The 14,166-nt window shown below is 40.3% G+C and overlaps 2 protein-coding genes across 2 annotated transcripts in view; one reads left to right on the top strand and one right to left on the bottom strand.

Moving 5' to 3' along the window:
• Window positions 1–711: 711 nt before the first annotated feature.
• On the top strand, window positions 712–5,682 carry LOC144512654 (ras-related protein Rab-9A-like). Its single transcript, XM_078243490.1, has 2 exons — window positions 712–846; window positions 4,557–5,682. The coding sequence occupies exon 2, from the start codon at window positions 4,661–4,663 to the stop codon at window positions 5,264–5,266; it is 606 nt and encodes a 201-aa protein (XP_078099616.1). The 5' UTR covers window positions 712–846; window positions 4,557–4,660; the 3' UTR covers window positions 5,267–5,682.
• Window positions 5,683–7,484: 1,802 nt separating this feature from the next.
• LOC144512653 (neuronal membrane glycoprotein M6-b-like) overlaps window positions 7,485–14,166 on the bottom strand; it is a 28,343-nt gene continuing 21,661 nt past the window's right edge. The window contains exons 5-7 of the mRNA XM_078243489.1: window positions 12,380–12,453; window positions 12,239–12,304; window positions 7,485–10,541 (exon numbers count right to left, since the gene is read on the bottom strand). Coding sequence (XP_078099615.1) covers window positions 10,395–10,541; window positions 12,239–12,304; window positions 12,380–12,453 — 287 coding nt within the window. The 3' untranslated portion in view covers window positions 7,485–10,394. The remainder of the gene's footprint in view (window positions 10,542–12,238; window positions 12,305–12,379; window positions 12,454–14,166) is intronic.

The raw sequence follows: 14,166 nt of genomic DNA, 5'->3' as shown, positions 1-14,166 counted from the left end.
TTTATCCCAGTGGTTTCCAACATTTTTGTCCCACTTGTTACTTCCCCTTAAACACATTTGTGTGTCTGAAGTGGGGGAAAGTAGGTCATCCTGTGTTTTTAGAAAAAATACAAAAGGCAGGAAAGAAATCAACATAATACAATAATACGTCTTTCTTATAACTTTAATCATCTTGGGACCCCTCTATTTATGTTCCCTTCGGAGACTTAGACTTAGAAAGCTTTAATGTCTCCGAGAGGCAATTTGTTGTACAGTACAGGCATATTGACACATAATCCACATCGCAAACATTGAACCAGACATCTACAGTAGGCCTACTACTGGTACACACATCAACAAATAGAATACATTAAAAAAGAGTATGTTGCACTTCCCTAAAAGGCCTAATGTCATAAATAAATGAAACTACTGCACAATACTTCACATATATTCCTCCCCCAGTCATACCCCTCCCCACATCTTATTTAATTGGGTTATTGCCATGGGAATGAATGTGTTTTTTTTTTGTTTTTTTTGCTGGGTTGGTTCTGAGAAGAGGGTTAAAGTATTTTTCATGTTAAATGTTACAGAAAACAGATCTCACATTATGCGATAAAGGACAGACAAAAAGATGGAAAGAAAGGCCTACAATGAAACGTGGATGCACTGACATCCAGGAGAGCGCATGATGAGGAGGCGTGACACTCCCGGGTCATGTGAGCGTCATCAGCTGCTCCAGCCGGGGCCAAGAGAGCAGAGCAACGGGGACACCAGCGCCATGTCACCGGCCGACAGCAGCACCCTGCCCGGAATGGAGGAGGGGGATTTAAACGCAGAAGCCGGGCTGTGACCGACACACACCGACAGGTAGCCCACAGTTACTGAGATGTCAAAACTTGAAAATTCTAGTTTGAAAAATTGGTCACTTTCGGTCGTTTAAATCGCTCATTAAAGTCGCGTGAGTGTGAAACTGCGGACACGGCTACCGTCGCAGTTTATGGCAAAGCTTCCGTTATCGGACACACCTTTGCTTCTGCTCTCCATTAAGTTTCTGGAAATATTGACGGCGACTAAACACAAGTAGTGACGGCGAGATGACGCTTCGGGAAGCATTGAGGCTTCCCAACTAATTTGTTCGCAAAAACGGTTCATTTCTCGAGGCTGCATGTGCACACAAAACAACCTGTTGGCCAAAGAGTGTAAAACAGGCATATATATATATATATATATATATATATATATATATATATATATGTATATGTATATATATATATGTATATATCCTATATATATATATATATATGTATATATATATATGTATATATCCTATATATATATATATATATATATATATATATATATATATATATATATATATATATTACAGATGATCTGAACCATCTGTGATCTAGGCCTACTGTTTTTTTTGTTTTTTTTATAATGGTGGGTGGATTAATTACGATGTAGCCTAATCCATATCCTATCATAATGTCTATTTTCTGATTAGGCCTATGATTGTATAACACAACATAACATAACTGTATATTATGTGAGTAATGCATGAAATGGATTTAATCAATCCTTTAAATAATGGTTGTATTACTGGCATGAGGAATAGTGTCTAAAACTGGAAAGTGGCAGTTGGAGGACAGTGAATGTGCGTCCGTAACTAGGAAAATGATGTAGAGGGGAGACTCGATTCGTGTTACTGAGAAACTATCATTTCTCAACTGTGATATAGGGCTTCGGGCCTCGTCAATGACGTCATTGGTCTCAAACGATAGCCTACAAGCCTTGATAGCATATAAAAGGTCGATACGCGCTTGCACGGAAAACTTGATGGATTAGAGTTGGCACACGCTCCGAAGCCTCGGCACAGCACGTATCACCCGTACAAGTAAGCAGTTTCCAATATTGTACGCTCGTTTCCAAGTGATAAACATATGTTTTTATATGTTTTAGGCTACTAGATGACTGGAATCGGCGAGGCGAATCTTCCGGTTTTGTACGAGTATCTCCATTCATTATTATTTAATCATTTTAAAAGTGTAAACATGCTCTGTAGGCTACTCATCACTGTATGTTTGCAGAGTGGACTGTGGACTGTAAAATGCTGTTTTCGACTGCTATATAGGCCTACCACCTCTGACAGTTGTTTATTCCCGTGTTGTTAGTGTTATAAATCTGGTTTATTGATAGTAAATATGTAATTCGCTCACACCCAGCTGCTCTCTCGGCAGGTCTCTGAATGAATGGGGGAAGTAGGCTATTACCCTGCTGATTGAGCATATTGGCTCTGGAAAAAAAAAAAAAAAATGTGGATGGTTGCCTGGAGGAAATATCAGTACTCGGAAATATTCATGACTTTATTGGAAATAATCTAAAGAGCAGCCTTCATTTTAAATAGTAACATTCTGCTGAATGAAGCACATGACTCCTGTGTGTGTGTGACTGTGTCCATTCATTCCTGCTCCTATTGCATTGCTGCTTTTTTTTTAATTTTTTTTTTATTTTTATAAAATGTTAATGTTTCTCCAGAAGAAATAGCAGGAGCAGCACTGCAGTCTGTGTTTAAAGGTCCCAGGACAAAGACATTATTGACCCAATTTTGGTTATTGGGCTGAATATGCTTATTGGTGCCAGTTCATGTGACAGTGTAGACCATAGAGTTTATCTCCTGGCTTTATTCCTGCATTTAAACTCTGCAAAGTAGGCTAACTTCGCCTAACAAGCAGGGGATTTGGCCAATTTTGTCCTGCTGGAATTGGCTGCATGTCCACTCCTGTTGGATGTTGCGACAGTAGTAGCGGTAGTACTGTAGATATTGTAATATAGGCTTGTATTGTATTATGTTAGAAAATGGATCGCCTACTATTTTGATTGTCCAATAATTGTTAGGTTAATTGATCAGTTAGTTCTTAAGCTAAAGTGCAAAGTGTTCACTGGTTCCAGCTTCTCAAATGCGAATTTCTTTGTCATTCTATGACAAGAAACGGAATAATCTTTGGGTTTGGGACTGTTGTTTCGAATAACAAAACAAATCATTTACTTGAGCTGCGGGAAATTGTAATGGGAAGTTTTATGGACAAATTATTGAATTAATGCCACATCTAAGGGGATTTTATACTCACTAGATAGATATTTGGTGGAGTATTCATTTTAAAGGCTTTGTCTGCACACTGGTTGCTGTAAACTTGACAGAACACAAATACTATATGAAAGTTATTTGTCATCCAGATACTAACCTAAGTACTCAAACCCACTTGTTGATACTGTGACAGCCAGCCAGCTCAATCTTAACTGGGATGGAGGAGGTGATCTTGTTTGCGTCACAGAGCTCCTTCTCGCTCCCATTTAAACCTGCTCTTGCTGAGATTTCCCCCTTTTAATCTCACAGATTTGTCCTGGTATGTGGGTGGAATGATTGCACTTTAGCTTAAACTGTGTGATTAAATGTGTGCTTAAACCCTTATTAGTCACTTCTCTCTACAGTCGAGCCTGTGACTGGGTAAAACTCGGCCAAACTTGGCCACTTGGTGATCTGTTTAGTAGTAGTACTCTTTCTTACAGATTGTTGAGAACATGCATTTGTGCTGATATAAAAGTGAGTTTTAAACTTGTTTTTCGGTTGTTAATTAAATCGTGGATGACTCAATGGTCCTGTGATCAGTGTGAATGTGATTAACAGCATGGGTCATTTCATGCATAACATGTTACAAACAGTGTAGGAAGTTGATTAGTCGCGTAGTGTAATGTGTAGGCTGCGGCTGTTTTTAATAGGATTAGCTAGTCGATTGACTTCAATCAGTTCTTCTCTGTGAGGGTACTTCCTTACAGGCTGTGTGTGTGATTAAGTGAAAGCTGATTAACGAGCAGTTTGTTCTTATCTCAAGCACAACTTTATCTGTGAGGCCAAAGGTAGAAATCAATAAAGTCTTTCCTGAAGGAATATCGACACTGACTGATTTAGGCCTGTCATGGTCGAATTGTTTATTAAAACTATTTAGGTTCATCTTTTAACAATTTCAAGTGACAAAGGATAGAAATAACTAAAGTCATCTCTGGTACTTTTTGTAGCGTGACAATGGTGGGGCTGCAACTAACTATAATTTTCATTATCAATTATTTTTTTCCATTAATCGATTCATCATTTGGTCTATAAAAGGTCAGAAAATAGTGAAAAGTTCACAAGTATTTCTCACGGCTTGGGGTGCCCGGATAGCTCAGTTGGTAGAGCGGGTGCCCATATATAGAGGTTTACTCCTTGACGCAGTGGGCCAGGGTTCGACTCCGACCTGCGGCCCTTTGCTGCATGTCATTCCCCCCTCTCTTTCCCCTTTCAAGTCTTCTGCTGTCCTATCAAAATAAAGACTAAAAATGGTCCAAAAAGAATCTTAAAAAAAAAAAGAATATTTCTCACAGCTTACTGCAGCCCTACTACAGTAGGCTACACACTGCACTGTTCCTCAGTATTACACACTAGAACCTGATAGCAGTGTGAACACAGCTACTGTAAAGTGTGGCTGTTGTTATGCTCTCTGCTTTCTAAGTTAAGATAATGTTTTCGTGCTACTCAGGTGGAGCTGCTTTTTCTATCGTTGGTGTCTCCAAACCTCCCGTGCAGTTCGCTTGGCGCGGACTTGTGAGAACCAAGATCGTCCTGAGCCGGCTCTCTGCAGCCATGATATCCAAGTCAGCCATGCTGAAGGTGATCCTTCTGGGTGACGGCGGTGTCGGCAAGTCATCCCTCATGAACCGCTACGTCACCAACAAGTTTGACTCTCACCTATTCCACACTATAGGCGTGGAGTTCCTCAACAAAGAGCTGGAGGTGGACGGCCACCACGCCACTCTGCAGATCTGGGACACGGCGGGTCAGGAGCGTTTCCGCAGCCTCCGCACGCCTTTCTACCGCGGCTCCGACTGCTGCCTGCTCACCTTCAGCGTGGACGACGGACAGAGCTTCCGAAACCTGTCCAACTGGAAGAAGGAGTTCACTTATTACGCTGACGTAAAGGACCCTGACAACTTCCCCTTTGTGGTGCTGGGCAACAAACTGGATGTGCCCGAGCGCCAGGTGTCAGGAGAGGATGCACGGCAGTGGTGCCGCGAGAACGGCGGTCACCCGTACTTTGAGACAAGTGCTAAGGATGCTACAAATGTAGCATCGGCCTTTGAGGAGGCGGTACGTCGCATTCTGGCGTTGGACGATCGAGCTGATCACCTCATTCACAACAACACAGTGGACCTGCAGAGGAAGAGTCACCCTGACCCCAGCTGTTGCTGAGCGGAATGCTGAATGCAGCAAACCTTCATGTGACTCTGCACAAAGAGGAACTGGTGTTTGCTCAGTAGCTGTTGTACTGTATGTGATGCCCTCAGATAAACTTGGGACCAGGATCACGCATTTGTAAGCAAATACTGATATTCTTTTGGACCAAAAACTGAACATATTGTGCCAATATTCAACATTTTCACCACACAAGAGACATAACCTCTCCACCCACCATTTCTCAACTCTGGGGCATGTTTTATAGATTTATTTGTGGTCAGTGATGAACCTCAATTGTATCAGAGGTGGACATAACTGGCTCATACCCAAATTTTAAAGGGCCTATAGGGAGTGATTGTAACTTGAGCTGCGTTTCTGTGATAAAAGCTGAACTACATCACCTCTAAAGTACAAGCAGTTCTCTAAACTAATGTTTTGATGTCACTGATGGACCTGTGGCTGCAAGTTTTAGCCCACAAAAAGAGAAGTCCAGAGATCATTATCTGCCTCTAGAAGCAGAGACAACCACATTTACAGCTAAAATATATGGCGACATAGCCCTGATTGTTCTTAAACGGCTCAGTAACCTATACTCCCGAATATATCTTTTGATAAACAAACTACCATTTAGAAAACAGATAAACCAACATTCTAATTTCCCATCTACAACTCAAACTCTTGACATACAGCATTGCAAGTAATTCAAATGGATGTGGTTAATCAAAATGATTTTTTTTTTACAGATTATTATAGAGTTAATCACATGTTGAACTAGATTCAATAGTTGATTTAATCATCTTTTCCAGATACAATATTTGCTGTTCTGTCCGGATGATATTAAATATGTTGTTGTTTTGAAAATCCAGGCTTTTGGTAGTACCAGTGATGCTATGATGGAATTTAGTGTCTCCCTAAGGAAGAACATAAGATACCTGTAGTTATTGCTGGAGTTATAATATCCTGTATTTAAGTATGTATTGATCACTACCCCTCCTGTCACTATGGAAAGTGGAGCACACTGCTGAATCTTAAAATGTTAGATAAGATTAAAATGACTCTATGTAACACTGTGGCCTATGTAATCTTTATTAGCAATGCCTTCTTCAGATCACATGACTCCCATCATTTTATTAATTTTTTTTTAAATTTTAATTTTTTTTTACACTGGAAATAAAACAACAGCCGGCAATTAAACTTGTGTGCGTTCTTCACGTCTTTTTTTTTTAAGAGCAGTGCCCTCTTTGCCCGCAAGGTGGCGCCCATATATCAGAAGTTTGTGGCGTCACAGTAACATTGGTGAACTCCACTTCAGCAGGAGGCTACTTACATACACCAAACTTTCCAGTTGTATTCCTATTTATATTTTTAAGGTTTTTACAGAGGGGTTTGTTCATATATTATTCAGAGTCTGATTTATACACCATTTCATACCTAAAAACGGGGCAAAAATGGATTTTTGTTTTTATGGCTGTTTTTTTCAGATTAATGGAGTGATAAAAAGAGATCCCCTCTGTAAAAATCTTTGACTCTAATATGTCAACAAAATGAAACAAGATTTTTGAATCTGGCTTTATCCAATGTTCAGATTTCTCTTCTGGAAATATATGCAAAATAGTGCATATTTAATGAGATAATACCTAATTTGCATATTTAAACATAAATATTCTAAAAACTTATAATACAAAAAAATATTTGTCTTAATGTCAGTAATCAACTAGGGAAGTTTCATGCTGATATCTATTAGTTAAAAGATTAACTTCACCTGTTGCAGGAGTTACTTCTTGATTACAGCACACAAACCCTTCCAACCTTAGAAAGGTAGGATTTCTCTAGCTTTTTTATTTACTAGTGTTACAATTTAAACATTTGTCAACTAATACTGTAGTATAATTACAAATAAGGTTTAAATACATTGATGCATTTGGCAAAAATATTTAATTTGCAAATATTTGTCAATGTTCCTCTTGCATGTAATGTTTTGCTGCCTTACACTATTGTTCACGATGGTAAAGTGAATATATTTGGACTGTTGGTTGAGCAAAAGAAAATCAATTTGACGAAGTCACCTCTGGGGAATTTTCATTGGTATTTATCACTATTTTTAAGATGGGTTTTTTGCATTAGATACGATAAACAAATGCATTAGATATGAGTTCGTTACCATAAACAGGAAGTGCAAAAACAAAACAAAAAGGGAGACCCTGACACAAGAACGAGACAGGAGGCGATGGTGTCACGATAATAAAAAATATCGGTTTTACTAGAGAAGGTTACAAAAATCATCACTATATAGGAGTCGTAGAACTATTTCCAACTTAAAAAATAAAACCATAATGAAACACCTACAGGGACTACAATGCCATCAAAGTACAATGGAGTTTTCTTTAGAAAAGAGTAGGTGGAAAGGGAAGGGGGAGTGTAGAGGGTGGGGGGGGGGCAAACGCCGCCTACCATAGTTGTCAGTACAAATGACTACACATCACCTGAAAAAACTGCGAAGACACAGTCATGTCTCCTTCATGCAAATAACGAGGAAACAACAACACCCTGACACGCATCGTCTTATAGGAAATTGAAGTTTGCCTTTACATCAACCTGGTGGCAAAGCACGTATATTTATCAAACATAACACACATGGCAATATAGTCCTTTTTTATACAGAATAGACAGCTGCACACATGGACGATACTGACATGCTTCATCTCATCAAAGTTCAATTATTTGTCTTCTTCAGTGTTTTTTATTTTATTTTATTTTTTAGGGTAAACTAACCAGTTATGACTGATGTAGAATATAGTCCATGATTGTTAAACAATATCTGATTATAAAATGAATGTATGAAAATTCCTGACTTGTTTAATTCAGAGTGTAAACATCCAAAACAGTCTTTGTGGCTCATCTGAGAGGCATGACGTTAAAAAAAGAAAAAGAAAAGAACAAGTGACTTTTTCCTCAACTCACATGTTGATGAGTCACTCGTTTGGCTGGCTATCGGAAAAGAATAAGCACAAACAAGTTCCATAAAATCATTAATACTGAAAACAGAAGAAGAACTCAGCTGCCTTAAACTGATAAAACATTAAAAATCAATTTCCATATATTTTTTTTCTTCACATTTTAAAATGTATACGTCACAAGCACCTCAATCCATCATATCATAACTGCACTGTATCCGTCTCACGACATATCATTTAAGATGTCAAATTACAATTATTATATCAAATGCAGAACTAGTATTTGAGTGCTAAACACATATTCCAAAGGGTACATTTACATATATGTGTGGAAAACATTAATAGAAGAGCATGGCAAAACACTGATTGTGTTCTCCCTGTTTTCTAGAGAAGTGTAAATCGAGATCTTTTAGGGTGGTTCAGCTATTTACAGGTGAACTTCATTCACAAAAGGAGGAATTTTAGAAAATGATAGAACCAGTTCTTCCTGTATAATTCACACAGGATAGCGTACCAGTCTGGTAAGGGTTAGGTTTTAAACGGTGAAGCTTTGGAAAAGAACACAACTGGCCAAAATCGATTTTTGGTTTGATACCTGAGGTGTGTGTCTTTTTTGTGTTAAAAGACCCAGATGGATTTATCTGTGATTTCAGCTGCCGCTAGTGAGTGTAGCAAAACTGTAAAGGTCTTAATATGCTTATTTGCTTTCTTGCCAAAAGTTAGATAGGAGCATTGATACCACTTTCATGTTCGTATGGTAAATATCAAGCTAACGCCAGGAGCCGGGTTAGCTCACAGTAGTTTAGACTAAACAGCTAGCAACAGCCTCTGGCTTTGTCCTGAAAGAAACAAAATCAGCGTACCAAGCTCATTCATTAATACGGAATATCTTGTTTGTTTAATTCACACAAAAACCAAAGTGTAAAAACAACAAGTTCTGATTTTATGTGGTGGTTATGGTTAGAGGAGCCTCTAGGAAGTCGCTGCACCAGCCAAAGAGGGATTGGTCTGGCCTCGTAAAACCACAACTTGTTTCTACACTTTTTTTGTTTGTGTGAATAAACCCCCCTCCCTCCCCCGAGATAGACCATGTTAATTAGTGAGCTTTAGAAGTGCTGGTAGGCAGATTTTGTTGCGTCTAAACAGAGCAAGGCTACAGTCTCTATGCTAGCCTGAGCTAGCTGGCTGTTGGTCTCCATCTTCTCATCTAACCCTTGTCAAGAAATAAGCGTTTTTCCCAAAACTATTCCTTCAATAAAACTTTGCTACACCTCTGGTCTTAAATAAACGGCTAATACCTTGGCAGATAAATAAGCTATGATCATGTAAATGCAAAACAATCCTTGAGATACCTTTTTATGATTTGATTCTTTTAGGTGTTTCTATGAAAGAGGGGGGGGGGCTGGGATGCTTTGTGTGTTTTTACGGGATTCTCATTCCCCCTTATTTTTTTGTTTCGTAATAGTGCAACAACGTATCGAACATTAGCAATAAAAAGTCTAAAATGGAAGGAGAAAAAAACCTATGAGCCCAAAAAACGTAAAGAAGAAGAAGAAAGATCGTAATAGTACCTGGCATACTGTTCAGAGAGTATTAAAAAAAACACCAACATTCGTACACATTCGCACAATATATTCATATTCATATATATATGCATATAAAACACCAAAAAACAGAGGAAGTTGGTCGCTGCCTGGCTTCCCTGTGGCTGAAGCTGACAGTGAGCAATGTTTTTCTTTTTAGGCTGTTAGGAACTGTGTGTTGAGAGGCTGTGCTGGCTCAGGGCGCGAAGCCATCACAGCCGGGCCACGTTCACGAGCCGCCGCCCACAAGCAGGGGGGGAGGAGACACTTCTGAACTGATGTAACGTAGCCTACCTGAGCTCGAACCCGGCGGGCGAGCTCTCCCCGTTCTGAAGCATCTGCCTCCATCTGGGCCTGCCACTTCTCCTGATCCTTAATTCTCTTCCCTTTTGGTGTGAGCTCACAACTCTTATAATAAGCATATAAGCAATAAGCATCATGGACAGGAAGAGGATGGAGAATCAGGAGGTTGGGGGACTATCGAACATGACAGAGGTGGTTTGTTTTAACGGAGGGAGGGGTGGGCGCTGGGTGTTACAGGGTGGGGGGGGGGGGTGTTGAGGTGTGGAGAGGAGATGGTTGGCGGCGGGAGAGGATCGCTTGTCCTTATGAGTAGGAGTTCTGGCCCTCCTTGGAGCGCGCCTCGGCCTCCACATCCTGGTCGTCCTTGGTCTTGATGTCCTGGTACTCATGCGTGGAGACGGCGCTCCTCAGGTAGGCCCAGTTGGCCGCCAAAATCATCAGATAATGGATCTAAAGAGAAGCAGACATGTTTTCTTCATTTACTACATATACTACACAGTCTACAAAGCACTAAACGGTTTAGCTCCTCAATACATCTCTGACTTGCTCATTGATCACAACCCTATCAGGCCTCTCAGGTGACCAGGGAGAGGTCTTCTAGCTGTGCCCAGAATTAAGCGTGACATATGGTTCTCCGAAGGCTCCACGCAGAGCTTTCGCCGAAACCTACGTAAGTGGCCTGAAGTTTATATTCGTGCATTGGTGTGTGCGACGATCTCTTTAAGAGAATAGCAGGGCCGGAATGCGTGTGCCCGTGGGATGTGTGTGGTAGAGCGAGTGAGAGAGTGACGGTGATTAGCTTCGGAGGGAGTACCGACTCTAGAGGCGTAGTGGGAGAAACAAAAAGTCTCTCCCCGTGCTTTCTGACTATGGTCGGAAATCCGTAGCAGGAAAAAGTGATTCCATGTTGTTTATGAAGAAGGAGAACTCGGAAATGAGTAGGGGGGGAAATGCAACGCTACCGAGCCACGGCCGCGAGGTGTAGTTGCATTTTTTCGAGAGGATGCACGTCGGGCTACAGCGTAGGGTCCGGCGTGTGTGTGTGTGTGTGTGCATAGTCGCACATGTATGTTCTGTTTGTTTTGTTGATTATCCTGTTGTGTTTATTGCATTCTTATTTCTATTCATGCTTTGTTTTAACCTGTATGGTGTTTTTAATGTAAAGCACTTTAGGTTTACTTGTAATGAATGGTGCTATATAAATAAAATTGACATCGACATACTCATTTTAGGCAAGTATCAAGTATGTGTGTTCAGACAAAATTAAGCATTCTAAAAAACAGTATTTATACTTGAAAAATGCTTGACTCTTTTGTTTATGCTGTTGTTGGAAACTGTTCTCCCGCAATGCAGTGCACAAAGGAAACGGAAGACTGTCTGTGGATGGTAGTGAGACAGCTCCAGAAGTACTCCAGAAAAACAGAAACAAAACATATCTGCAGCTGTGTGAATCGTGGGACAATCGTGTACAAAAATCTAATGTTTTTTTGTGTAAACGTCATTTTGACACTTTTTCCAATGAGAAGAAAAAGGTTAAAATAAATGCTTAATGGTACAGCATTGTCTTACTGACTGAGCGTCAGTAAGACAGATTTTAATTACAGCCAAAAGACAACAGGTGATTTCAATAAGTGGTAGTCGTTAGTGAAATCACGTGGCAGGATGAAAATACAAGTCAGGTTTAGCAAAATAGTAATTAAAACAGAAAGAAAAGAATCTTAAAAGGTTTAAATACACATTTAATGGTACTCCTGGCACTTTTTTTTTTGCTCAGATGCTTTTTTCTTGTCTTTGAATATTTTGTATCTCTTCCTACCTCCACAAAAAGGTTGGCTGGAAAACATGATGAACATTTTCTTTTTTAGTATCTCCATTTCCCTGGACATAAAACAAAGCAGTCCGCCTCCGCAGCAGAGTGAAACACTGACCCCCCACACACACACACACACACACACACACACACACACACACACACACACACACACACTCACGCAGCAGAGGCAGGCTGAGGGGTTGGATTCCAACCGATAGGATGACATACTGACAAAACGTGTGAGAGGGGGGGTTGCTATGGCAACAGATAGGCACGCCATGACAACGTGCATATTTTGAGAGGCTCATTATCAATGGGATCATGAGCGGCTTACCAATGCGATGACGGTGGCACCGGCGCCGGCGAACGCAACGATGTAGAGGTGGTAGGACAGGTAGAACTGTGGATGGAAAGAGAGAGTTAGAGTGGAGGAAAGATCCAATAGAAAAGAACAGGTAGGTCAGTGTCCTCTCACCTCGCTGGTGTTACAGATGTCTCCCAGTGTGGCTCCACAAGCTTTTCCCGGAGTGGCGTTCCAGGGAATAATACCTGCAGGATCAGAGAGATAAAACATCACAGGACTGCCGCTTTCTCATCTGAGACGAGAAGCTCCCCCCCCCCCCGTGATTGAAGGCATTATGAATCAGGCTCGGATAAAGATTAAAGGAAACAGGGCTGCTGCTGTCTCTTACAGGAATAATATGGGCCATTTATTTGACTTCCTTCCTTCCTTCTGAAAACTGGCTAATATTATAGGCTATATATTCTTCCTTTACTTTGAATTGTTTGCATTAATACTATCATTATAAATAAGATCAAACAAGAGCTTTATTAAAAAACTTGAAAATTTGATGACTGACAGTAATTGGGGTAAATATTTTATACATTGTAGTAAAGTACGACTGCCAATGAAGCATATGTGATCCTCATCTTAATCTTCAAGCGGGCCAGCTGTCCTTCAGATGTGGGTCACATACTGTACATTAGGCCGTCAGACAGATATGCAATCATAGGAGAGCGTTACTGTGCTGTAATACTGCAGGAAGGTGGAGTTTCATAGAGATCCAATCAGGCTCTCAATAATCTAAATGTATTTTTTGACCTCTTCCTATATAGAAAATGACATTTAAAGCAAACCGGACTAGGAGATAAATATGTGATGTTTATAGTGTAAGCCTTTTGGATTAGTTTGAAAAATGTTTCTATATTATTGTGATGTTCTCTTATGTGCAAAGTTAAAAGCTCTTATTGCCGAGGCTGGCCGGCATGTTTTGAGCTCACTTGCCTTGAACAGGGGAATTTCTCTTGAACTTTGAAGACATGTAATACAGCATGCAATCTGATCTATTTTTTTTGTTTTTACTTCAGCTGCAAATCAAAATACCTGGGGGGATTGCTTCTATAATTATGTTTTGGCAGACAATTTAAAAAATAAATAGCTAGTGTGAAATAAATTTACCACTTTAGGACTCAATGATTCAAATTACACAATTTGAGACAGGAAAATCTCTTTAGCAGGTCTCTGGCCCAGACACACAGAGCCGACGGCCAAACGTCGGCAGAAAAGGCAGTTGGGCTGATCAGTCTCCCCAAATTGGTCAAAAAAGTCCCTCGGAACACACCAAAGCGACGAGACGTAACACGTCTCCATAACCGCAGGCGGCGCTAATCTGTATTGTCGTCCAAAAATGAAAACCGGCAGCTGACTGGACGAACACATCACGTGGGTCTGGTTTCTCCGGAAATTCAAAGACTGTCATGGCGGCTTGTTCAGAATACGATCTCATATTGTACTAAAATAGTTCACCAAAACGTGTTTCTGAAAACATTTTAAAGAGAAAACATTTCCAGAGAACAGTAAAACTGGGTTTATAAACCCAGTTATCAAAGCCCACCTGTCCTACAAGTTCCTCTCCTGCACACCTGATCCAATTAAACTGTAATGAAAATGTGCCATCCCTAATTAGATCAGGTGTGCAGAAACAGAGCAGGAGCAGAAATATAAAGGACAGGCTGGCCTGGATGACTCGAGGATGAGCTGAGAAACACAGCTTAGAGGCTGCCAATCTTCCTAACAGTGGCTTGTGGTATTTATTAGAATAGAATAAAAAAAACATTTAATGGCACTGAGGGGAAAACCCACCCTCTACTACTTCATCATTGTTTCAGAAACAGCTCTTGAACCTGACAATGATAATTGTCAGCTTTTTTATATCAGGAAACCACTTGTATTAGAAGCAGATGGACTAAATCCACCTGCTG

The sequence above is a fragment of the Sander vitreus genome, chromosome 24 (genome assembly GCF_031162955.1).
Source record: "Sander vitreus isolate 19-12246 chromosome 24, sanVit1, whole genome shotgun sequence".
Taxonomy (NCBI): domain Eukaryota; kingdom Metazoa; phylum Chordata; class Actinopteri; order Perciformes; family Percidae; genus Sander; species Sander vitreus.
This window is presented reverse-complemented; position numbering and strand designations above follow the sequence as displayed.

What these genes read in the sequence shown, in the direction of transcription:
- LOC144512654 (XM_078243490.1), top strand. Translation starts at nt 4,661, where the DNA reads ATGATATCCAAGTCAGCCATGCTGAAGGTGATCCTTCTGGGTGACGGC.